This window comes from Ambystoma mexicanum, chromosome 2p (genome assembly GCF_040938575.1).
Source record: "Ambystoma mexicanum isolate Mex_15411 chromosome 2p, UKY_AmexF1_1, whole genome shotgun sequence".
In the NCBI taxonomy this organism is placed as follows: domain Eukaryota; kingdom Metazoa; phylum Chordata; class Amphibia; order Caudata; family Ambystomatidae; genus Ambystoma; species Ambystoma mexicanum.
This window is the reverse complement of record NC_090923.1, coordinates 64046490-64073535: the sequence shown is the minus strand read 5'-3', so window position 1 is coordinate 64073535 and position 27046 is coordinate 64046490. Positions and strand designations below refer to the sequence as shown.

Genomic DNA, 27046 nt, shown 5'->3' with positions numbered 1-27046 from the left:
TGTCCCCCGCGACACCCCACTATCTATACTGTGTGGCATAGTGAGCGGGGTGTTGTGGGGGAACACCCTCGCAGCACACCCACAAAAACTAAAAAAAAAAAAAAAAAAAAAAAAAGAGAAAACGGGGGCTTACAGAATAGTGAGCGGGGGTTGCGGGGTAAACCCCTGCAGCCCCCGTAGTATGTAAATGTGTTCGCATGAGAAAGGTGCTAACTTTTGGTAGTTCGCACCTTTCTCATGCGAACATTCTGGCCGCGGCAAAATCAGCCGCGGCCGGATCACTTAGAATCCCTTTGCAGGGAGTACCTCCGATTTGTACTCCTCCCTGGAAGTCTTTCAAGGATGGCAACCTTCTCCACCTCGCCACTCTTAACCTTCGCGCAGTTGTCAAACACTCCTCTGACATGTGCCGTGTCCTGCTGGAAGAACTCGACCTTGATGTCCTTGGTCTCACAGAGACATGGTTGACGGCCAGCCTTCACACAAGCTTTGACACTATCCTTCCTGATGGCTACAAGATTCTCTCCGTGCCCAGATCCAACCATTCTGGTGGGGGTGTAGCCTTTATCTTCCCCAAGTGTATTCTTGCCTCAATCATTCCTATGCAAGCCTGCTCCTCCTTTGAATGCCTGGTCTGTAGGCGCGCTCTCTCTCCTGGCCACTCTCTCACACTGGCTACTATCTACCGCCCAGCTGGTCTGATCACCTCCTTCCTCTCCAAGTGGGAAGACCTCCCTTCCACCCTCTTGGCCTCAGCCACTCAACTCCTCCTCCTTGGAGACTTCAACATCCACCTGTATGCTTCCTGTCCTGCCACGAGACTCATCTGCTGTCTGTCTGTCTCTCTCTGTCTGGGTCTCTCTGTCTCTCTGTCTCTCTGGCCTGACTCACTCTGCAGGGTACACTCTTGATGTTCTGCTCTCCTCAAACTTCCCCCTGTCTAACTCTCTCACCACTCCTTTCTTCTGGAGCGACCACTTCCTCCTCTCCTCTCATCTTTCTCTCCCCACCCCTCAGTCCAAGCCTTGCCCCACACTGCCACCCACCTTCTCAGTCATTCGCCCCATGAAGCATGTGTAAGTTGAGGATTTCACTGCATCTTTCTCTCCTCCTCCTCCTCCTCTTCTTCTTCCTCCTGCACCTCTGGCTGACTCACACCCTGACAACCCTTTCCATGCTCTACTCTGCCATCTCTGATACTCTCTATGTACTTGCCCGTTATGAGGATCTGCATGAAGTCTGAAATCAAGTACGACTCAGACCTCGTCACCCTCAAATGCAATTGTAGGGTGGTTGAGGGGAAATGGTTAGCATCTTGTACACCCTCTGACAAACTGGCCTGTTGCCTGCTCCAAAGGCAATACCGACTCTCTGTCCTCACTAAGAAGAGAGCTCACATCCAAGTGCTCATTTCGCCGGCATCTAACAACTCGGCAGTACTCTTTAAAATCTGCAATGAGCTGGCCAATCCTGCTGCAGTCTCTACCTCTCCTGTCACTTCACAAGCCCTCTGTACGGCCCTGGCTTCTCACTTCATCTCTAAAACTCAGGACATCCTGTCCATCCTCTCGGCTTCTCCCCCCCACACTCTCATCTCCCTGCGGCCAACCCCCCTTCCTTCTCTGCCAATCCTCTATTCTCCCCGATGAGGTTTCTAGACAAGTCTGATCTATGAAAACCTCATCTAAAGAGGTTCTTCCCTGTTCTTCCAAAACCATCAAGGACCACATTGACACCTTTGCCGCAGCCTTCACTGCCTTCTGCAACCATTCCATCGCTTCCGGTACCTTCACCGCCCCCCTGAAGCGCTCTCTTGTGCACCCTGTCCTCAAGAAGTCCTCAGCCGACCCCTCCCTTCAGGGTAATTATCACCCGATCTCTATCACTTCCCTTCCTGGGCAAATTCCTGGAAAAGCTGGCCATCTCCCAGCTTAATCTTCACACTGAATCTGTTGGCTGTCTCCATGACCATCATTCTGGTTTCAGAGCAGCCAGAAGCACGGAAGCTGCTCTCCTGAACATCTGCGAAGACCTTCTCTCTACCCGTGTTTCTAATCTCCCCTCTGTCCGCATCCTACTTGATCTCTCCTCTGCCTTTGACACGGTTAACCATGCCATCCTCCAATGTCTGGGTATCACTGATCAGGCTCTGGCCTGCCTGACTTCTTGCCTCTCTGACCGACCCTGCCAGGTCCAAAATCCTCTTTCCATCTGGTGTTTTCCCCAGGGGTCTAACCTTTCTCACTGGTTGTTCAACCAATACCTGGCACCTTTCGCGCACCGCATTGCTGCTTTCTGAGCCAACTTCCAGTGCTATGTGGATGACACCCAGCTCCCTTTCAGGCTACCCACTGCCGCCTCTTTTCCTTCTTTGTTTAAAAAAATGATTTGTTTTTAGTTTAATTTAGAAACTTTTACAAATTAAGGAATAAATTTGCTTAATAATTGATCATCATTAAACAAAAAAGGAGAAAACAAATATATCTAGCAAAAAAGAAAGCTATTTACAATCATATCTGTCAATTTCAAAATAAATTTCAATTTGCAATGACAGCCATTCCACTCAACATTTTTGAGACCTAAGCATATTTTCATAATATAAAAATATTAGTTTTACACATCCGAAAAACTCTGAAAACAGATTTCCAGTCCAAAACTATTAATCAGCTAACAGCAATATGCCTCTTAAAATTAAAAAGTCAAGGCTAACGTTATACATGGTGAAAAGCTCTTCAATTTTCAATAAGAAACTGTACAATGCTACTAGCACTCGCATATTGTTTCCATACATGCATCTATTCCAGAATGTTTCACGAGAATATTCCACCTCCAAAGGTGCAGAAATACTTAGCATTCCCCTTAGCGTACTCTAGAAACGAACAGTATACCACTTGATGTTTTAATGTTTCTTTCGGGAGGGAATTTTTGCAGTATCGACAACTCATCTCAACAGTATAGGTTGATAAGTTCTTCCATAGGGCAATTCGCTCTAATGTGTGAAACTGATTCAACTTAAATCTGAGATAAGTTCGGCGGAATTTATCACAAGGACTCTTAATTAAATATATCAAACGCAATTCTTGCTTTCTTGAAAAGAGGGAGTATTCAGAGTATGTTTTGTAAGTTTTAATCGAATCGATAGTCTGAATCCAATCGGATTCGTACAATTTTTTCTTTACTTTAGGTAAACCTAGTTTCAGGTCCTCAATTGACGAATTTATATTATATAGAATGTTATTCATTTTATTCAAAAAATTCCTCATAGAAGAAACCTTATTTCCCAACATTATAGTATGTAAACCTTGAAAGAGTGAATTGCAAATACGTGACAATATTTTAGAGTAAGTGATAAATCTGTGCATGTCCACCTGGAGGCCAAGGATGATAAGTCCAACTCATGTCGGATTATTGCATTTGGCACACAGGCCGCCAGTCCCATAACTCCTTTCAAAAGTTGACCTTGGATACGATTGAGCAGAGGCTCAATTTCTAACCGACAAGTGTCAAGGCTGAATAACAATATTGGCTCTACTTTTAATAAGTAAAGGTCAATTAAAGGTAATAAAGAATATTTACAGTACTTCCACAAAATAATCTTCATCATGGAAGCAAGAGGACAGACTTTGATGTTAAAGGAAGCTATCCAAGATGCAATTGAATTAACCTTCCCCGAGTGTGTAGTCAAGATATTTCATGGCTAAAGGCTGATCAATCTTGATGAGTCCAATCGACCAGGTGTATGATTTGATCTTTTTTCTATTTTAGAATATGATAATTTTAGATTTTTCCGAATTTGCCTGAAGATTGTGTTTGTTAGCGTAATTCTCAAAAGAGTTTAATTTCCATTGCAGCCCAGGTGGAGTGCGATCCTTAAGTAGGATGTCATCTGCAAAGCAAATCCAGTTTAGTTTCATATCTCCCAGCCGTAAAGGATACACAGATAAATTCTGCCAAAGTTGATCCATATCGCTTACATACAGATTAAAGATAGTAGCTGCCAAATTGCATGCTTGCTTTGCACCAGTCATAGTGACCATTGGTGATGTCAATGCACCCGAGTTAGTAATTCTGATTTGAAACGTGGTATCTGAATGCAACATAGCTATGAGTGGAATCAATCTAGGAGAAAAGCCCATAGACAAATGCTTAGCCCACATGAGCTCTCTAATAATAGTATCGAATGCACGCGAGAGATCAAGGGCTGCCATGTAAATGGGACCAGAATTTATTTCTTTAGATTTAGCTGAGATATGTGCTATAATAGTCGCATTAAGCGAAGTACCCATTTCCTTGCGGAAACCAACCTGGTATTTTGAATAGATGTCATTAGTTGTAATGAAAGATGAGATAGTAACACAATCGCAAAAACTTTGGCTGCCGCGTCCATCAGAGCGATTGGACGGAAGTTTGCAGGATTTTTGGGATCCCCTTTTTAAATACAGTGATAACAATTAGATTACACCAAAATGTAGGGATTTGATTTGGAGATACAATATCGTCAAACTTGCTATATAAAACCGTAGACCAAAAGAAAGGATCTGATTTGAGTAAACATGCCGGTATCCCGTCTGGAACGGGAGCTTTAGAGGGTTTTAGATTTTTAATTGCATCCAGGATCTCATCTTTAGTGAATCTAATTGAATCTTCACATATAAGTTCCCGGATTCCAGAGTCATACCCTTGTAAGATCTTGGGTAGTTTTAATTTCTCTGCAATATAACTTTGCCATACATCCGCTGAGATAAAGGATGCCAAGGCATTTTGATATTTCCTTTGTGTGTCATTCAAAATTGACCATTTCCGCGAATCCCTCTTACAAAGCAATGACAAGATAGATTGGTTTTGTATGTTGTGAAAGGGATGTTTAATAACTTTGATCTGAGTTCGGTATTTAGATTGTATCCTATATTGTTTGTGCCTATAAGAGCAGAAATCTAAGGGACTACGCTTTAAAGCTCTGATGTCAGTGTTTAATGCATATTTAATTGCTGCTATCTTGTGTTTTAGAAAATCCAGGGTTGGATTACCAGGAATTTTAGCACGGGAAGATAAAGCACGTAAGTTGTCTTGAATGAGTGTGTTGTTCCTGTTCTTGAATGCTAATTGAAGCATTTAAAAATACATTTAATTGCGCTTTCCATATATCCTTGTTAATTAAATATGTGAATTCTCTACATGTGCTCGCATTCCATCTAACAGAGTTTTGTGCCTAAACTTGAGTTAATTTCCAGCAATTCACTTTTCTGGGTTATTGTTATCAAAAGAGGTACATGATCATTAAAAGTGCATTTGCAACCTTTTACCTCATCTATCATAGATAACGCATCAGCTGCTACAAAGTAATAATCAATGTATGAAGCTTGGTTTCCCCTAGACCAAGTACCCGGAGATACATCAACAAGAACAGAAGGAATATTCCACTGACTGAGATGCTGCTCCCATAAGACGCCCCTTTTTGCTAATCACAATTCAATTTTCTTGGTGAGAACCTCACAGGCTCAGTATTAGGAATAGCCGTCAGACAAAGAAAATTTGAGATCACCCCCCAGAATGATCCTGAAATCTGGATTTTTTAAGTAAGCATATTCCAACACTGAATCTATTTCATCAAGTAAGATATCAAAACTTTGCATTGCTGGATTGAAATAGATGCAGATAATAAGGAACTCACTTGGAAATTCACATAACCGTTTATATTCAACTGCCAACAACAAAGCTGAAGAGCAAAACACAGTAGCTTTATATTTATAAGCGTTATTCAATATTATTGTTATACCACCACTCGGATGACCAAGAGATGCCTTGATTGCTGGTACCGAATAGCAGGTAAAACCATCAATTTCAAAATCATGAGAGCACATAGTTTCTGGCAAAAGAAATACAGCAGGATGGTTGGCACATGGCAAAACTGCCAACCATGCCTCGAAATTATTTATCCCTCAGCAGTTCCATGACACCATCTGAAATACATCACAGCTAGGATTGTTTAGAATTTTTGGTCATCGCAATAATTGTAGATCGCAAGGGAGCAAGCCACGTAAGATTAGTTTTAGATCCGACCAATGTAGATATCTGAGTGACCAGCTCGGCTTCCTGTTTAGGTGAATTTGAACTTGGATCACCTTGTTTATTTAGCTGTGAAGAAGTTTCCATTTCTTCCCCAAGAAACAGTGTTGCTTCTTCATCTGATCGAAAAAGATCAATAGCAAGCACTTGTGATTCAAAAGCCTCTCTATGATCGCACAACAACTTTAGTATGATTGGCGAAGAAGGAGCACATATCATCCTATGATTGTTGTGTTTGCCAGACGAAGCCAGGTTATGTCTTCCGATATGAGGGTACGCAGTTGGGGACAATCTCTACATTTATTAAATAGAAAAGATCTATTTAAGCGTTGGCATCTATTAATTTTAGGATCACTAGACCATCCTATTATATACATAATGTTTTTGTCGAATTTCTCCTCGTCAAGTTCCTCTACGTATGAATTTGGAGCTTCTTTCATTGAATCCATATATGTTGCCTCACCAAGGCCTGCTTATCCCGTAAGAGCAGGACCTTGGGCTGCAACATTGCAGACTCTTCAGACCTCTGGTGATGCATAGATGCTGGATGTATGTGGGCACGCAAATTATCTTTTTCTGGCGTTAATGTTTCACGCGCCTCTATGTTAACAGCAGTAGTGGACACACTAAGTGAGTCTTGACTACTGTTTTGCTAGTTGCACCCCTTGCTCTCTAAGGGGAATTCCTGTGAGGTTTTAAAGTTTGGGGGGGGGGGGGTTGTTGGTGATAACAGGGTAATACTTAAATAATTGACCATTCGAGCTAATAGGTTTTGCAGCAGAAAAGGATTTTATCTGCGTAACTGCATTAGTGGGAGTCAAAGACTTGAGGCGGTATATTCCCTTTTACCTCACTGATGTCCAAATTGAGAGCTGTCCTGGACTCTATTTAGCAGAGTGAGAACGATTTGCAGCTCACCTTTAATTGTTTTTGGGCATGTATTTTATCATGGGACAAATTCATTTGTTTAGATTTTTTTGTTTTTTGTTATGACTTGGTCATTTACATCATCACCTTTTTTTATGTTTTTGTTTCGTTTCAGTTTTCAGACACATAGAACGACTGCATTACAAGCAGTTTGCTCAATGATGGTAACCAAGGGAGATGGACTATAAGGGGTGCTTAATGACTTTTCGGATTTTGTCACAGAGTGCTCGTCAGTTGCAACTTGGGAGTGTTTCCCTACAACGTGTCTATCGAAAATGAAGTAGCAGAAAACATCATCAAGTTTTAATGAGTTAAGTTGAATGGCATCGATGATAGAATTTGAAGTGTCCACTTTCGAGCTTTAAGTACTGCCATTTTCAATCGTGACAGCGTTTGCATACGATTGACCCGAGGGTGCAACAATCAAGTCGCCATCCAATATTTGAGTAGATAAATTACAGCCATTGTTGTTAGTAATCAAAGTAAAGTTGTGTCCATAAGTTTAGATTTTTCAGTTTGATAGTGTGCCTGGGCAGTCATAAAACTCTCTAGCTTGTTAACTTTAAAAGAAAGCTCGGCTAACAGGTTGACATTTTCCAAAGAGGAGTGTGTTAAATCATGTCCTCCGTCTAGCAGGTTTAGCAAGCTAGAAATTACTGGAAATGGAGAACGCTCTTTCGGATTCTCCCAAGGCAAATGTGAGTCAACATTTGGCTCCATTGGAACATCCTCGTTTTTCTCTCGTTTACATTCCCATTTGGATGAGTATTATGAAGCAATTCAAAGCTTGTATTTAAATCTTTGGATAAATTAGTAGGTGAGCTGGTAGAGGGCAAACCAGTTCTAGGTATAAACTGAGCAGGACCCCAAGATCTTTGTCACTGGCTTCTTCATTTTGCAAGTTATGAAGGGAAACGCGTTCAACTTCTGAAGGGAGAAATACTATGGGGGCGCTGGGATTTAATGCAATACAATAGCGCTTCTCCCAGTCATTCAGTAAGGAGGGCGCTAAAATAGAGAAGTCATTGATTTGATTTGCGTACAGGAAAGCCACATTAAATGTCATCTTTTTGATATAAACTTGTTTCAGCTTCTTTCACTTCACCGATAGAGACGTTGCTTTGCTCCCAGTATGCAGTTTCTGCATAGATAGATTCCTTGCGGAAGTTTTCAATGGGTTTGGAGCCGTGCTGTCATTAGGCTCCATTGCAAGTGACCGTTGACTATAAGGAAGTGTATGTGAGTCTACATCTGACACGCGTGGAAGATTTACATATAATGGCAAAGACTCGAGATTACCAGACGAATCATGGGATAGAAGCGGGGCAGTAGAGTTTCTAGACTTTCCGCTCCTCAAACTTCCCACCATTTTGTGTACTTGCAGTCCATGCTAATTTCAGGTGCAGAAAAACAAAAATGATGACACTGATCCAACACGTGCAAATAATAAACTATAAAACATACCTCCTTTTTATGTAATTACACTAGGACTGGAAAGGAAACAATGAATGAATTGCTTACCACCACCCACCATCCAAACAGCCCAACAGCCAGATCACCCAATCACTTGCGCTGCGCGTTTACCCTGTCGTTAAAGGAAGCCAGCTGAGATAGAGGCTGTGTGGGGGGCGTGGCGGTGGGTGGATCAGAGGGAGGGTCAACGGCACAAGGACTATAGGAGAGTGAAGAAAGAAAAGACGCAATATGAATTTCCTGTGAGTGCCTTTGAGCTGGACACAAACACAAAATATAGGCACTATTAGCACAAACACAAAAAGGAAACATGGTTCAGGGAATTACTTGTGCTGCAGCAACAGAAAGTCCTGGTCCAAGTTTCGGGTTTTTCCGCTTCCTCTTGGCGACTGGTGCAGGCCAAATGAAAGGTCGGGCAATGCAGATAAGCGAACAGCGAACAGCGTAGCAGAGTATCAGCCCAACAGCCAGATCACTTGTCAATCACTTGCGAATTTGCTTCTCTCATCCCGGATTGTCTCTCTGCAATCCAAGAGTGGTGCGCAATAATGATCTCTGCCTGAATGTCAGCAAAACGGAGATCCTCCCCATTGGCACACCTGTGCCCCTCTTTCCCACCACTCACTGGCCGGCCTCTTTTGGCACTCCGCCTGCCCCAACCTGTGAGGCGAAGAAAATCTGGGTCATCTTCAAATCCACACTCTCCTTCTCTCCTCACATCTCCGATATCTCCAAGAAGTCACACTACCAACTGAACCTCCTCAGAGGTATTGTCCCTCTCCTCTTCTTCACCCAGAAGCCCACTGTTTCCAGAGCTCTGGTTCTCTCTAGGATGGACTACTGTAACAGCCTCTTTTTAAATCTGCCTGTCTCTAACTCTGCGTCCTCTGCAACTCATCCAGAACAGGACTGCGAGACTTGTCCTTGGCCTCAAGCCCAGGGATTGTATCTCTGCAGTACTAAAATCCCTCCATTGGCTCCCAGTGGCTGCAAGGATCAAATTCAAGACCCGTTGCATTGTACCCAAGGCCTTCTGGGGCCTGGGACCAAAATATCTCCAGCTTTCTATTCTGAAGTATATCCACACTCGAGCTCTTCGCTCCTCCAACTCCAATTCCTTGAGCGCCTGGTGCTTTTCCAAGCAATGAGCTGAGGGCAGATCTCTCTCTTCGGCTGGTGCCTCCCTCTGGAACAGCCTCCCTACCTCTCTGAAACTCGAGCAGAACCATCTCCGGAAGCAGCTCAAGACTTTCCCCTTTGCTTCTGCCTTCTCTCTTCCTTTTCCCTGCTGATCTCCTGTCCGATACTGCACTGGTTACTCTCTGAACCACAGGCCCAGGCCCTTGCCCTCTCAGCTGCACACCTGCACTGCCTCCTGGTCCCCTTGCACTTGTGGCTGTATCTGTAACACTACAGTGCCCCGACCTGCACTATCACCTACTGTTCTGCACTTAACCTTGCACTGCCACCTGCTGGCCGCACTTCTTTCTTCATGTTTACATCCTATGTCCTGCACTTGCTCCTCCTCTCCTTCCCTCTGCACTTTTCCTCCTTTCCTCCCCCCTGCACTTGCGCAATCTCAATGTCACTGGGCCTAGGAAGATCTTGATCTTGTACTCCCTCGTTTCCCTCCCCCTGCCTCATCCCGCTGCGAAACACTTGTGTATGGGCGCGCTATGAATAAAATATATTATATCATTGGTTTTAATCTGTGTGTGATCCGTGAAAATAAGGACATTTGGAGTAACAGAAATGTGTGTTTTCAGGACTAAAGAATGTCTTTTTAAGAAAAAAAAGAAATTCTTTAATTGTACTAACCTAACCCTGCAAACTGGCAACTTTTAATATGTTGCCATTTACACATCTAATAATCACTTGCCGTATATTTTACAATCACACTTTCTCGTAGTTACCAAAGTATGTTATCAAAACCTAGAATAACCATATAAACCATTTTCTGATAGAAGATTATCATTCCAAAATGGGCACTATGGAACACTCTTATTGTACTCTATACCCTAATGAGAAATGGGAAGGGGATCAATGGAACCAATCAGGGCTTCCTACCGGATTTGCATAAAGTCCATTTGAGGAACGCAAGAATGACCACAGATCTTCATGTTTGACAAACCTGTCCATGATAAAAAGGATTTGATGATTGAACCACAAAGTGCATAAGGCACAGTGGGCTTGGTGCGCATTTCATTTTCAAAGCACTCACCCTAACATCAAAGTGTTTATAGGCCTGGAGCATATATACTCACCCACATATATACTCAGCTTCTGGATTTGGCTCGGAGTAATTCTGCAAAAGGCAGAGAGTTGGGGTGCCAGGATGTGGATGCAGAGACATACTCAGAGAATGCTATAAATAGGATACTCCAGATTAATAGATTTTTTTAAAAGTTATTGACTTATTTATTTTTTCAGTTATAGAGCATTCAAAACCATCAGGCATCGAGGCACTGTTCAAGGTGTACATTGGATTTAAATCTAATATTATCCTTGGTGCTTTGTAACTTACTTTTGTCTCATTCTCATTACGTTTAACTAAATATTGTGTGATGTGGGGAGTAGTGTTCCTTTCATATAATTCCACTAAGCAGTATTGAAATAAGTTTTAAACGTCTTTAATGCTCAAGGCTCGTTTTTTGGCGACAGACTCGGCACCAATCCTTCAGGCCTCTGAGTAGTCGGGCAAAGTAGATGTGTGCATGTTCGGACAGAAAGACGTACTCAAGTGGGTAAGTCAATAGTGCACCTGATCTAGTGTCTCCATAAGACGCAGAGGACATCGGCACTGTGGTGCGACAGTCTTTCTGCTCTCTGTACAGTCCATACGGGTCGATTCACCAAACATAATGTCTAAGTCACTACAGGTAACTTTTAGTAGTGTACTTTTCAAGACAGTATTGACAAAGAAACCAGGTGTAACTTACTCCGGTTGGGAAACCCATCATAGTTGAATCTAAGTCAAAAAACTGTCTAACATACTACATTTGTGTTGTGATATGGAATAACCTACTCCATGTCAGACACTCGAGAATGCCACCAACAAATGCTTGATCAGATTCCTTGAAAAGCGGTGGCGAAAGAATCGCAGCTCAGAGGATCTCTCATCCCTCAAAGCTAGTGCGTACACAGCCAATTTCCTCCTGGCCTCCTCCCTCATTAAACACCTTTGAGAATGCAACCATCCAAGTTGTGGACGATGCGCTGCAAATACTGACACAGGGGACTTGTGTCTACTAGTCTTCTCTAACAGTCAACCACCTAACTCTCCTCCTTCTCTTCCTCCTCACGAACTAGATGGGATTCTCTGGAACGGACCTAAACTGTTTGCATCTTGCGTATCCGGCAGACACCATGTTGTACAGATGGACTCAGTCAGATCCAACCGACTCCCAGCCCCATGTGGGTTCCCGCAAGGTCCCATCCTCTCCCCAAAGGTCTTCAATGTATACCTGGAAACCTTGGAAATTCCCTTAAATACCCAACAAAGTCATCCAATAGCAAGCTGTACCTTAGGGTCAGCGTCCCTCAAGACATCACTCGCCTCTACTAATGCCTGGCTACCCTTAAACATGTCAAATGCCTATCTCAAACTGAAAGCCACCAAGACCGAATTCATCCTCATCGATCCCCCTACCAAACAAGTAGGCATGCAACACTGGCTGGTTGACATGCACCTTGAAGGATTCACCACACAGCATTTGTACTCAGCCAAACCCACGGGCTACATTGTTGATAGTAGCCCTTCCTTCTAAACGCACATAGTCAAATGGGCACAAACCGCATGTTTACAGATCCACACATTCCGCAACATCAAACTCTGCATCCCCTGTATGACTTCTGCACGGTAGTCCACGCTCTTGTGATCTTACTGGTCTTTCAGCCGTGCACCTGGGCGGCCTGAAGGCAGCTCACCATAGGACAGCCGGAAGAATTACAGGGAACTGCACAGTCAACGGTTTCTCTCCTGCAGTGTGCAAGATCAACTGGCTCCCACTTCCCCTCCCCCACAGGATCATAGTCACAGCTGCATGTACCACCTGTGGAGCCGTCTCAAACAGAATGCCGACACACTTGCCAGCTAAACGCCACAACTCTGTAGGCGCTTGCACCTCACGCAGCAATACTATAGAAAGTTTGGAGTTTCAGCTTGCCCATTAAGAGAAGACTCTTGAGCAGTCGTCCTCCTGCCACGCCCCAACCCTCTGGAATTCAATGCCAGCTGTGGCTTGAAATGCCACCACCATTTTCCAGTTCTGCAAATCACTAAACACGTGGCTCTTCCAACAATCCTGCCATGCGCTCCCCCACCCACAGTATTGTATACAATAACACGCCCTATCCTGGCCTCCTCCTGTTCAGAAACAGTCCACTGATCTCGAGCTGGGTTTGCACCATAAGGAACAAAAAAAGAGAATAGATTATATAAAAAATCATTCATTAAATTCAGTGCCACTTACTTCACAAGTTCTCACTGCAAATGCCTTCTCGCTCTGCGCATCTCACACATTTGCATACAGTCTTTCCACTCCGATCGTAGCCGGACCCAGAGTTAGTGGAAAAATATGTTCTTTTTCCTTTACATGTCCTATCTAGAATAATAATAATTCTAATTGTGCTTTTTATAACGCGCTTAATACCAAGGAGCGGTTTCTAAGGGCGGGTTCTGGATTCGAACCTGTGTTGCGCTGCGTTGTTTCCAAGACAAACGCGTTGCCCCTGAGCTATCCTTACTCCCCTCGGCTCAGTAAACACACTCCTTATTAAGATTGGTTACCCGCCAGAGGGGACCCGATTGCCTGTATTCCATTACCTGAGGTTTATTCTTGGTCCTGAGTAGTTCTACATGAGGCATGTACTCAGATCTCTGGATTTAGAGATTCTCCTCAGATGGCCAAGAGCCCTTAGAAAGCTAGACAATAGTGCCAGTGTAGTCTCAATGTGGCAACTGGGCTCATTCGGACATGGCCAACAGAGTACGATGATCGAAAAAGTTACTTCTTGGAAATTACCTAGATACCAGACATCTATTTTGTAGGCTGCAGACCTGGATGGAATTGGGTCTCCATCTATAAATAGATTATTCCCACCATTTCTCCAGAATGTTCTGCCCCTTGTGGACATCTCCCCTCATTGCAGAGGAGATCAGATAAATGCATGGATCACAAAGCGTGGAGAGAACACAGCATACATGTTTGCGACTCTACCCCGTCACGCGGATATTAGGAAAGAGTGGCTATTTCCATGCTCTGAAGCAGCGGCCTGCAACCTTTGGCTCGCCAGATGTTTTGGACTACAACTTCCATCAGCCCCAACCAGCACAGTCAATGGCGCGAGATCCTGGGAGTTACAGCCCAATTCTTCTAGGCAGAGCTTGAGAAGGGAAGATTCATTTCCTGCAGTCATTACGATAGCGCAGTATTGTACCTCATAGGGATATATATATATACACACAAAATTCATTTATTGTACTGCTATCTTTTCTACTTTGTATCTGCATGCCATTATGGTAACACTGCAGGTACTTTATGGGAGATAGAAGCTAAGTTATTATCATTTTACAAGAGGTAAGTGTATTTTTGCTTGCGTTATGTATTGGTTTTATGGGTCTCAAATCTGAAATAAGCTGAACATATTCGAAAACTTTACTCATTGGAGGTAGAAACTGTATTCAGGAAAATCACAAAGTGAAGACTTTCCCCTCCCCCTTCTACTCCTCCCATCCAAGACTGACACCTGAAAAGTTCAGAAATGTTTCTAAGACAATTTTAAAGATTTGTGAATGCACATTACGTTGCATGTTTGTGGGTGTGTACCTCTTCCCTATTCAGATCTCCCTTAGACACACCCACAATTCTCTAACCAGTCCTGGGAACACCCACTTTTTATGGTCCCAACGAAATCCAATCAAAAGTCGAAAAGCATTGTATGAATCACGTGTGAGACATTGTGTGAATTCTGTGTAACAACACTTTTTCCAGGAGTGAGTTCTTTCTATCCTGCAAAAAAAAAAAATATATATATGGATCGGTCCATTGTGTTTAGAACTTGATATATACAAATCTTGGATCACTGTTGGAAGACATGTGATCTTGGGGAAGTTCCCTCCAGCAGCGAGAGGTCAGGTCGCGTATTTGCCGCTCCGAAAACCCTACGAAAAAAACGTTGTCGTTTCTTCTCTGGAAATGCCAGCCATGCCTCATTTCAGGTGGAAATCCCCAAACACCTGCTTCACATCCAAGCAACTGTCAAAGACCCACGACAGGTGCACGAAACTGTCACGTTCTATCAAATACAAAGCACGCATGTTAAAAAAAAAAAAAAAAAGTACTGGATGCTGTGCAACACTGCCAGCTAGAAGGGCAGCTACGGGTGTCATAAAACGCTAAGACGCTTTCAGACGAAAGAGTTCAGCCAGGAGCGAGCAGCTGCCCAACAGGTTTCTCGGCAGAAGAGGGAACAGCGTGTGTCCTTAAAAATGAAGACATTCTATACGGGCTCCGTACCACAGGGTAAGCAGACCACGGAATGTACAGGTGCCCGCAAGGGGGTAGGGAGGATCTTGCCAGCACGCCGTTAAAGCCACACTTGACAGTAAATTCAGAGGTCGCAGGCACAATAGGTAGAGACAACAACTGAGCTCTACAGAGCACAAAACCTACCAGGCAGAGCATATATATATATATATATATATATATATATATATATATATGTACCTCCACGAAGAATGCATTGCAAGCTACGTCATCAAGATACTGAACACGTGACAATGATCGTACCTAAGGCAGTGGTCTGCAAACTGTGGCTCCCCAGATGTTTTGGACTACAATTCCCATGATCTCTCAGCATTGAGTTTGCCAGATATGGCTGATGGGGGTTGTAGTCCAAAGCACCTGGAAAGCCAAAAGTTGCAGAACCCTGCTCTAAGGGGACTACTGCAGCCCGTCTCTAATCAAAAAAAATTTCCATAAAAATGACACCACCATGTGAAATTCGAATAATAAGGCTCACGTTAATCGAAGATAGGCCCTGAGGAAGCTCACTGAGCGAAACACCTGTAGGCCTGATCACAATCATTTTAATGAAATGATACCAATACCTGCTTTTTTCAATGAATACAATGAACTTAATACTTTAGAAACTGTTTTCTAAACTAAACACGACTTTAAAACAAGTACTAAACGTTCTGTTTTAGCAACCAAAGTTGTCAAATTATTTAGCATGGCACGAGCGCACTGGGGAATAGAATAACAATAACACGGACCATTGACTCCTTCTAGCGCTGGCCCATGCAGTCAAAGTCCCAAACGGCTGTAGTTCACAAGTGCACATTTTTCATTTTCGTAACTCCCTGAAAAATGTGCAAATGTCGAGCTTCCTGTTTTGACAGCATTTTCTCTTATTTTCTTTATAGTGTTGTCCACCCCAAACTCAATGTTCACCCCACCCGTTCCTCCCCCTTTCACATTTGTTATACTCCTTGCTTTTTACCATCTGTTACCCTCTCCTCTCCACCCCACCCGTTCCTCCCCCTTTCACATTTGTTATACTCCTTGCTTTTTTACCATCTGTTACCCTCTCCTCTCCACCCCACCCGTTCCTCCCCCTTTCACATTTGTTATACTCCTTGCTTTTTTACCATCTGTTACCCTCTCCTCTCCACCCCACCCGTTCCTCCCCCTTTCACATTTGTTATTCTCATTGCTTTTTACCATCTGTTACCCTCTCCTCTCCACCCCACCCGTTCCTCCCCCTTTCACATTTGTTATACTCCTTGCTTTTTACCATCTGTTACCCTCTCCTCTCTACCCTTCCCGTTCCTCCCCCTTTCACATTTGTTATACTCCTTGCTTTTTACCATCTGTTACCCTCTCCTCTCCACCCCACCCGTTCCTCCCCCTTTCACATTTGTTATACTCCTTGCTTTTTTACCATCTGTTACCCTCTCCTCTCCACCCCACCCGTTCCTCCCCCTTTCACATTTGTTATACTCCTTGCTTTTTACCATCTGTTACCCTCTCCTCTCCACCCCACCCGTTCCTCCCCCTTTAACACTTGTTATACTCCTTGCTTTTTTACCATCTGTTACCCTCTCCTCTCCACCCCACCCGTTCCTCCCCCTTTCACATTTGTTATACTCCTTGCTTTTTACCATCTGTTACCCTCTCCTCTCCACCCCACCCGTTCCTCCCCCTTTCACATTTGTTATACTCCTTGCTTTTTACCATCTGTTACCCTCTCCTCTCTAGCCTTCCCGTTCCTCCCCCTTTCACATTTGTTATACTCCTTGCTTTTTACCATCTGTTACCCTCTCCTCTCTACCCTTCCCGTTCCTCCCCCTTTCACATTTGTTATACTCCTTGCTTTTTACCATCTGTTACCCTCTCCTCTCCACCCCACCCGTTCCTCCCCTTTCACATTTGTTATACTCCTTGCTTTTTACCATCTGTTACCCTCTCCTCTCCACCCCACCCGTTCCTCCCCCTTTCACATTTGTTATACTCCTTGCTTTTTACCATCTGTTACCCTCTCCTCTCCACCCGTTCCTCCCCCTTTCACATTTGTTATACTCCTTGCTTTTTTACCATCTGTTACCCTCTCCTCTCCACCCCACCCGTTCCTCCCCCTTTCACATTTGTTATTCTCATTGCTTTTTACCATCTGTTACCCTCTCCTCTCCACCCCACCCGTTCCTCCCCCTTTCACATTTGTTATACTCCTTGCTTTTTACCATCTGTTACCCTCTCCTCTCTAGCCTTCCCGTTCCTCCCCCTTTCACATTTGTTATACTCCTTGCTTTTTACCATCTGTTACCCTCTCCTCTCCACCCCACCCGTTCCTCACCCTTTCACATTTGTTATACTCCTTGCTTTTTACCATCTGTTACCCTCTCCTCTCCACCCCACCCGTTCGTCCCCCTTTCACATTTGTTATACTCCTTGCTTTTTACCATCTGTTACCCTCTCCTCTCCACCCCACCCGTTCCTCCCCTTTCACATTTGTTATACTCCTTGCTTTTTACCATCTGTTACCCTCTCCTCTCTAGCCTTCCCGTTCCTCCCCCTTTCACATTTGTTATACTCCTTGCTTTTTACCATCTGTTACCCTCTCCTCTCCACCCCACCCGTTCCTCCCCCTTTCACATTTGTTATACTCCTTGCTTTTTACCATCTGTTACCCTCTCCTCTCTAGCCTTCCCGTTCCTCCCCCTTTCACATTTGTTATACTCCTTGCTTTTTACCATCTGTTACCCTCTCCTCTCCACCCCACCCGTTCCTCACCCTTTCACATTTGTTATACTCCTTGCTTTTTACCATCTGTTACCCTCTCCTCTCCACCCCACCCGTTCGTCCCCCTTTCACATTTGTTATACTCCTTGCTTTTTACCATCTGTTACCCTCTCCTCTCCAACCCACCCGTTCCTCCCCTTTCACATTTGTTATACTCCTTGCTTTTTTACCATCTGTTACCCTCTCCTCTCCACCCCACCCGTTCCTCCCCCTTTCACATTTGTTATACTCCTTGCTTTTTACCATCTGTTACCCTCTCCTCTCCACCCCACCCGTTCCTCACCCTTTCACATTTGTTATACTCCTTGCTTTTTTACCATCTGTTACCCTCTCCTCTCCACCCCACCCGTTCCTCCCCCTTTCACATTTGTTATACTCCTTGCTTTTTACCATCTGTTACCCTCTCCTCTCCACCCCACCCGTTCCTCCCCCTTTCACATTTGTTATACTCCTTGCTTTTTACCATCTGTTACCCTCTCCTCTCTAGCCTTCCCGTTCCTCCCCCTTTCACATTTGTTATACTCCTTGCTTTTTACCATCTGTTACCCTCTCCTCTCCACCCCACCCGTTCCTCCCCCTTTCACATTTGTTATACTCCTTGCTTTTTACCATCTGTTACCCTCTCCTCTCCACCCCACCCGTTCCTCCCCTTTCACATGTGTTATACTCCTTGCTTTTTACCATCTGTTACCCTCTCCTCTCTAGCCTTCCCGTTCCTCCCCCTTTCACATTTGTTATACTCCTTGCTTTTTACCATCTGTTACCCTCTCCTCTCCACCCCACCCGTTCCTCCCCCTTTCACATTTGTTATACTCCTTGCTTTTTACCATCTGTTACCCTCTCCTCTCTAGCCTTCCCGTTCCTCCCCCTTTCACATTTGTTATACTCCTTGCTTTTTACCATCTGTTACCCTCTCCTCTCCACCCCACCCGTTCCTCCCCCTTTCACATTTGTTATACTCCTTGCTTTTTACCATCTTTTACCCTCTCCTCTCTACCCCACCCGTTCCTCCCCCTTTCACATTTGTTATACTCCTTGCTTTTTACCATCTGTTACCCTCTCCTCTCCACCCCACCCGTTCCTCCCCCTTTCACATTTGTTATACTCCTTGCTTTTTACCATCTGTTACCCTCTCCTCTCTAGCCTTCCCGTTCCTCCCCCTTTCACATTTGTTATACTCCTTGCTTTTTACCATCTTTTACCCTCTCCTCTCTACCCCACCCGTTCCTCCCCCTTTCACATTTGTTATACTCCTTGCTTTTTACCATCTGTTACCCTCTCCTCTCCAGCCTTCCCGTTCCTCCCCCTTTCACATTTGTTATACTCCTTGCTTTTTACCCTCTGTTACCCTCTCCTCTCTACCCTTCCCGTTCTCATGTATACTCTTTATGGAACGTCATAAGGTAATTTGGTTTCTTGAAATTGACTACCAAAATCTGACTGCAAACCACACGAAAAAGGTTTATGCAACAGGCTGCAAATGCCTACATGTGCAGGACGAGGTGGCCCTAGCCCCTGCACGGACCCTCACTGCAGCAGGAATTCCTACCACACATACGTTGTCAAGATTGCCTGGTGTGATATTAGTGGAATTGTGCAACACACACCCTTGGTTGTGGTAAAAAGGTTGCATGGGTTCACTTCCGTCAAGCTTTACAAACTAGAATGCCCGAAACAATGTGCTAATACATCAAGTGATTGATGTCCATCACCCCCACCCACTCCAGGAACAGCAAGAGCCCACCCCCACCGCTCCGCTGGCCCCTCCCTACAGCAAGGCCTTCCGGCCCAGGTCTTCTTTTTCACCCATCGCCTGCCAGCCTTTCATGAGTGTCCCTCATGGACCTCAGCTCAGCTCCAGACCAGGCATGTGTGCCACCTTCCAGATAGCCGGTCTGAGTTCACCTTTGCCCTATCTGCCCCCCCCCCCCCCGCCTCCTAAACTGACCTCCCCAGGAAATCTGAAGCTTGGAATCAGATAAACCTCATCTGTTCATATTTCCTGGAACCCTTTCACAAAATGCAGAAACAAGCAGGAAAAGAATCACACACACACACACGGGCACTCAGGAGCGTCTTAACTCGGCGCGTTCTCGTTGATCTCCCCTATAATACTACATTCCCTATAAGGTAATTTTCTATGGCATTGTGAATCCCTTCTCTTCTAATAAATAGGTCCTCTTGGGCTTTGCAATGGGAAAGCACCGAGTTAATCTTGTCACGAGTTTCCCCAATGCATTGAATTTCAGGGGTTGTGTTGTGATACATTTTTACCTTCGCTGATCATTAACTAACATTAGGCCATTGAATTTCAAGGGTTTTGTTATTCCATAGATTTTTTTCTGCACCATTGGCCATCGCGTTTGGCCATGCCCACTGTCCGTTTTAAAATACTTCCAGACTGCTAGCCATGGTCTTTGACCATAGCCAGTGGACATGGGCTCCGGCCGTGCCCCTGGAATTTTTAAATCACTACCAGGCCATTAGCCTTGCACAATGTTGATTTTAAAACACTGTTTACCACTAGCCATGGCTTTGGCCTGGGCCAGTGTTTTTAAAATCACTATTTGGCCACTAGCCATGGCCTATGGCCATGCCCACTGTCCATTTTAAATCACTACCAGAACCATGGTCAGTTATTTTTTCACCCCAACCTAACTTTCTGTTAAAATTAATAAAAACATTTTTTTTAAATTATTCTTTTGCCATAGCCGCAGTTGAAATAACAAATAGGGGTTCCTGGTTTCAATATTTTGTTTTTTTTTCACTCCCGTTGGTGTTTTTCCAGCGTTTTCAAAAATTGTCGGGTATGAAGTTTAACAGGCATGAGAAGGGTAATATGACTCAAGACCAGCTGCAAGAATAACATCTGCCCAGATTTGAGCGGTTAATCACGAAATCCACTTTAATACAACCATCGCTCAAAGGCGTTCATCAATCACAGACTGATTGTGACCTGTTTTCACAGTGGTATTGTTATGCACATTGAGAACTCAATTTCCTTTAAGCAATGCGCAGTGACATTACGTTGGTTACTGCTAAATGGAAGACCTCCCTTTCTCTGCCCTCTCAAGCACTGCATGAGGTAGCAGATATGGTAGCCCGGCTGCCCTCAGAGCCTTGGTTTTCAGACCGTCTTAAGGCTGCACAGCTAAAATTGAGACGGGCCAAGCATAAATGGCGTAAAGCCTATGACCCCACTCTTGGAGCACTATGCAAGGCCTGCTTGGCAGCCTATTCGGCAGCTATTAAAGCAGCCCAAATATTGTATCTTTCTGAGAAAATTGCGTCGTCTATATGCCAACCCAAGGCTCCGTTTTCGGTAGTTAAATCCCTCTCTTCATCTGGTAAACTAGACCCACTCAGGAGCTATGTGACGCCTTATCCCAAATTATTATTACGAAGATTGAATATTCATCTGAATATTTTGAATGTGGCAAACACCTCTCCCAGCAGTGAGAATAGCTCACTTTGAACCGTAGACCCCGTAGGTTCTACGAGGTGGTTGTCTTTCCCGAGGTTCTCGGAAGAAACAGTAATGTTCGCTATTCAAAAGATCAAGTCATGCTCTCCCTCTAATGCCGTTCCTTTGGCCGTCATGAAAAAGATCTCTCCAGATCTCCTGGTGGAGATCACGGTTGCCAATAACTCTGCCAGTCTGGGCTGGTCCCGCAAGAGTTGAAAGATGCAAGGATTATTGCTCTTCTAAAGAAGCCATCATTTGATTCCACTGTTCTGGCTAACTTGTGTCCTATTTCTCTTCTCCCTTTCCTCACAAAGCTTCTTGAGACCCTGGTGTCACCCTCACTCTCCACGATTCTTGAATCTTCTCATCTCTTGGAACCTGAGCAGTCCGGCTTTAGACATGGTAGAGGCACAGAGTGTACTGGTTTCTGTCCAGGACGATATGGCCAGGCTGGTGGACGCAGGTGGGGTGGACGCCCTGATTTTATTAGATCTGTCAGTGACATTCAACACGGTCGACCACCCCATCCTGTTGTCTCGTCTTGCCCAGATGGCTATATCTGGGCAGGTACTGGCCTGGTTCACTTCGTTCCTGGTGGATCTTACTTAGACTCTCTGTATGCCCCCTTTTCTTTCTACCCCCTGTCATCTAAGCTGTGGAGTTCTGCAGGGTTCCTCCTTGTCTCCGATTCCATTCAATATTTACATCCGGGAACTTGTTTGTCTCATCCACTCCTTCGGCGTCGGGTGCTACTCCTATGCCGACGACACTCAGATTCTGATCCATTGAGATCTTGATCAGGCTGAGATGTCATTGTGCTTGCAGAGGTGCCTGACGGCCGTGCGGGACTGACTGAACCACAACTGGCTTATGTTGTATGGAGACAAGACAGAGGTGTTGGTGGTGGGTTGTCCTCCCAATCCCTCACTCTGGGTATCCTCTTTCTGGCCTTCTTCTCTTGGGCCCTTTCCTGCCCCAGCAGTGAAGGCAAGAAGGTAAAAAAATTGGGTGTAGTTCTGTCAGCGTCTCTATCCTTGGACAGCCAAGTAGCAACCGTCTGCCAAGCTAGTCACTTTCAGCTTAAAGTACTTAAGAAAGTGCTTCCCATGATCGCTGCTCCTCCCTGTCCGCCGGTGGCGGCAGCTATGGTACTATCCCGGCTGGACTACTGTAATTCTCTTTATCTGGTGCAGCCAAAGAGGATGATTCAACGGCTGCAACGCCTGCAAAATTTAGCAGCTGGTGTGGCAAGAGGTACGCCTTATGGAGCCCACATTTCCCCGGTACTGCGGTCCCTTCACTGGTTGCTGGTGACTCAATGCATTAGGTTCAAGGCTCTAAGCATCGTCCATTGGGCGCTGCATGATCAGTGTGCGAAATTCCTCCGAGCACAGTTTACACGCTACCATCCCAACCGCCAGCTGCGCTCCACATCTGCTGATCTGCTTGTCGTGGCCCCCAGCCGACCTATGCGGATTGGAGGATGCGCTTTTTCCATAGTAGCAGCTATATTATGGAACGAGCTTCGGTTGGCCATAAAAAAATTACCCAACCATCTGGCCTTTAGAAAGGCTGTAATGACATTCCTGTTTTAGGTGGAGTGGGTTTCTTGTGTTTTTCTGGTTATTGATGTATGCCTGTCTCTAGCGCCAAGATACCTTAGGGTGACCGTGCGCTTAACAAATTTCCCCAACATAACATAACATTATATTATTTGCCAAGGATCAGACACTTTGCTTAAGCAGCTTGATGCCAGCCCCTTATTTTATGTCCGGTCTCTGGGTGACTGTTGCGAGTCATCGCACAACCCCAACTAACTGCATTCAAGCAGCAGGGAAACAGGGGAAAAAATGACCGGCTGCAAGAATAGCATATGCCCAGGTACTTTTAAAGAGAAATATACAAATGTAGTTCCATTGAAGGGCACAAGACAGAATACGATTAGACTTAAAAAAAAAAAGTAATGAACACCAGAAAAAGAACCTGAGAGAGGAAATGTTCCATATAAATTTGCTGGCAAAGTATAGAAGGTGCTCACCTTTTAAACCCAGCAATCTGTACTGAAATATTCCCTGAAAAACAAAGTCCCAATACAAGACAAGTGCTTGTCGTCTTGTGGGTAAGCGTCCGCACTGGGAACATAACAACCTGAGTAAAATCCTGTGACCAAATACTTGAGCAAGCTTGCCAACCTAACAGAAAAACCAAAAGTTGTGCCCACCCTCTGAAAAAAAAGCATCCCTCTGCACCCACATACCCTTTACTTGTGACCTGAAAAGCAGCCACAATCAGGGTAAAATAGCTGCACCCGTGTCCAGGATTGCCAACTCTCTTGCAACATCCTGGGCAAATACTCATGACTTACTTGCCTTCTCATCATTTACTCTCCGCACCCCCATGTCTGGCTTTCAACAATGCTCTGCTTTATAAAGAAAACTTGAAAAGTATCCATACCATAGTGTCACTCAAATATATACATCCTTATAGAACTATGTTAGGCAAAAAGTGTATGTATATGTGTGTGTATGTGCCACACATCTCAAATAATGAGGTCATTCTTCACCACATAATTCATAATGAGGGACTTTGTGGTGTTATTATCATGCTTAGCCTTGCCTCGTGGGTTCATAAATGCGCGGAATTGCCCGATTAGGATCATATCTGCTACACACATGATATTTGCAGAGCTTTGCAGCAAGTGCATGAAACGTCTGAACTATATGCAGAGAAATTTCTGGATTTAGTAAGGAGATAGTGCCTTGCCAAATGACCCCCACACACACACACCGCGGAGCGGGGGCAGGAGAGGGGGATAAACATTACTGACAGCAACCAAAGAGTGGCTATCCATATTTCTTTAATCTGGATTATGAAAAGTGTAACTATCGGATTCATTAGGTCAATAAATACTGCACTCCTTAGTAGGTGGCCCAAGGCCATCATATTCCTGTTCCATTTATTTTACTGGGACCCCCTTCTTAGTAAACACCAATTCAAAGGTTTGATTATTTCCTCTATGATTTCTCCTCCAGTGGCAATGTCGGATATAATCATTTGCACCCAGGGAAGGGCGCTCAACCAATCAGATGGCTGGAAATGTGCATTGGAAACTGCAAGTGTCTCCCTTGTTCCACCTGCCACCTGAGCCCCTTCCCCAGTGCCACCATCTTTTTTCAGCATTGGCCGCTGACCCCTTCTTGTCCCCTAGACTAGCACATACAACTCCCCCGTGACATCCTGCACCCCTCTTGTCTACCTGCCCACACAACTGCTGGCCTAGTGCTTTCTGCTCAGGCTGCTCTGCTCCATCCCCATCCATCCACGGTCTGCAATAGAAATAGCAAAGAGACTTAGGGCCTCATTACACGGATGGCGGTAATGGTTAACGGTCACCATTAATGGTAACGGTGACCGTTAACCATTACCGCCTTACTACGAGGTCCCTTAGCGGGTTGGTGCTTTAACGCCTGCTTTTTGCAGGCGTTAAAAACCAACCCGCTAAGGGACCTTGGTGCTAATTACGGCACCGCAAAATTGCGGTGCCGTAATTAGCACCTTCCCCATTCCCATTATGCCCTATGGGGCAAAAATGGGAATGGGGAAGGGCAGTGGTGGAAGGGGGAATTACCGCCCCGCCAACCTTGGAATGGGGCGGTAATTCCCCCTTCCACCAAGGCGGTGCCGGTATTTTAATAGCATGGACCAAGGTGCTAATAGCACCTTGGTCCATGTGCTAATACCGCCATCCGTGTAATGAGGCCCTTAGTCTCTTTTCTATTTACTATGATGGCGATCATCTTTGTTTTTCTTCTTTTTGACGAGAGATTGGGCTGATGCAATATAAGCGGAGCCCATCTACTGGCAAACAAAACCCATGAAAACGATTTGCTCCCTGGGTGCAAATAGCAATCGGCCCCTTGTTCGGGGGCTTTCAGGCTGGTAACGGCCCTGGGTCCTTGCTGAGGTTTGCACCAACCCTGTAGGACTACAGACGTTGGGCTAATAGCTATAGACATCATTTCCCCATGCTTGAATATCTGAGGATAAAAGCCGGGTTCTTCATCACACCAGTCATTGATTGTCTTACAATTGGTGTTTGACAGTGCTCCTTTGCTCCGCAGCTCAGACTGCATTATAGACAAGGCTATATAGAACAAACAGATCTTATCTAGACATGCACATTGTACTATTTTAGTACTGCACATTTTACAAGTAGACTAAAAGCACATTGGACGAATCAAATTCTGGGGCACAAGTGGGCCAGGAATGAATATCGATTTCTAAACCATCAATCAGCCCCACACCGCTAGTACACCAGAAGGGATCTGAACAGACTGGAAACACAAGAAAATGTATAAACCTCATTTTCCAATTTGGTAATGTGGACAGAACGGCAGGTGTATCTCCGAAAGGTCGTGGATCGTTGGTTAGTTGCAACACAGCGAATATACAATTATTACCCAATGATAAGAGGGACAGTCCAGTCAAGGTTGCATGAAAATGTCTAGTTTATTATCAAAACAGACACTTCTAGCAACACTACAAAATACTACCCACCCTGTAAAGGAATGCAGAGGACAGTTTCAAAGAAGGAAAAGGGAGGCACACTGGATGCTGACAGAAGGGTAGTCGGTATGGTAAATAACCACAATAGTTCAATGTTACTTGGCCCCAGTGCTAAGGGAGCAATGGGTCTTAAAATGCCTCTAGGGGCCTTCCCAAAAGGACCAGGGAGCCAGAACCAAAATGTTCCTTGTACTGTAGGTGTTTTTGGTGTTCAACAGGTTTGAGTCGGCATCAGTGCACTTTGCAGGCGTCTGTGACAGAGTTTAAGACTGGCTTCAGCTGCGGGTATCAGGCGGCAAGACAGTTCAGCGAGCGAAGCTGGACGAACGGCTGCAGGCTAGTCTACACAGCCCATCAGGGTCAGGAATCATTGCCTCAGTGCTGGTTGGTGGGTCTGAAGCACTGATCGAGATGTCTCGGATGTCTTTAATCGACTGCAGCGTAACATCGGTCAGCGTTGCAGTCGGTTGCAACTCGAGGAACTCAACTGGCTCAAAAATGTCCTTCAAGGCAAACGTCGGTAGATGCTCATCGATGCACATGTCCCAGCTTCTTCAATGGGCTTGTGTCGTCCTTTAAGATGGACGGCACACAGCTGAGGAGTGTGTTGCAGGCAGCTGCCCTGTCTTTTGTTTCCATTTTAGGGACCTTCTGCCAATTCCCACTTAGGAAGCTTGCTGTAGAGCCTAGCAGGGCATGCTGTGTACTGGCTGGGTACTGGTTCTGGAGTGACTGCAGGGTCGTCTATATTCAGCATCTCCCTCTGTTCCCTCAGAGATCTTTAGGGGAGCATCTTGCTTTCCGCTTTGGAGGTTCTCGCCTTCATTCACTGGCGGAAGATGTAAGGCAGTCTGTCTTCAGCCATGGCCCAATGAGGAGGAGTTCTTGCTACTTTTTGCGAAGTCTTCAGATGATCTGCCAAAAGAGGGGTTCAGCACTTTTTTAAAGCCAAATGGGCCACAGTGATTGGTGTAGTCCAAGCCTACCTTAATGAACCAATCCTCGGTCCCCACCAACAATCATCTGTATACGTGAGGTCATAACCAGAGTGCTTTGCAACAGGAAAGGTAAAGGGGTGAAAACATGTGATACTCGGTCCCACCCATCCTCCTGTCTGTTGTGGATCAAAGAGTCTCTCTGGTTAATGGATCCTTCTGTCGTTCCTGATTAAAGCAGCAGGTCACCCTTGGAGCTGTGGCACAATCAGAATCTCCGTCACCTGCAAGCCACATTCTGTAACCTTATG

At 44.9% G+C, this 27046-nt stretch overlaps 1 protein-coding gene across 1 annotated transcript in view; it reads right to left on the bottom strand.

The window, feature by feature from the left end:
• Positions 1 to 26342, bottom strand: part of IL17RC (interleukin 17 receptor C) — a 220000-nt gene extending 193658 nt beyond the window's left edge. The window contains exon 1 of the mRNA XM_069646179.1: positions 26175 to 26342. Coding sequence (XP_069502280.1) covers positions 26175 to 26342 — 168 coding nt within the window. The remainder of the gene's footprint in view (positions 1 to 26174) is intronic.
• Between the last annotated feature and the right edge of the window lie 704 nt (positions 26343 to 27046).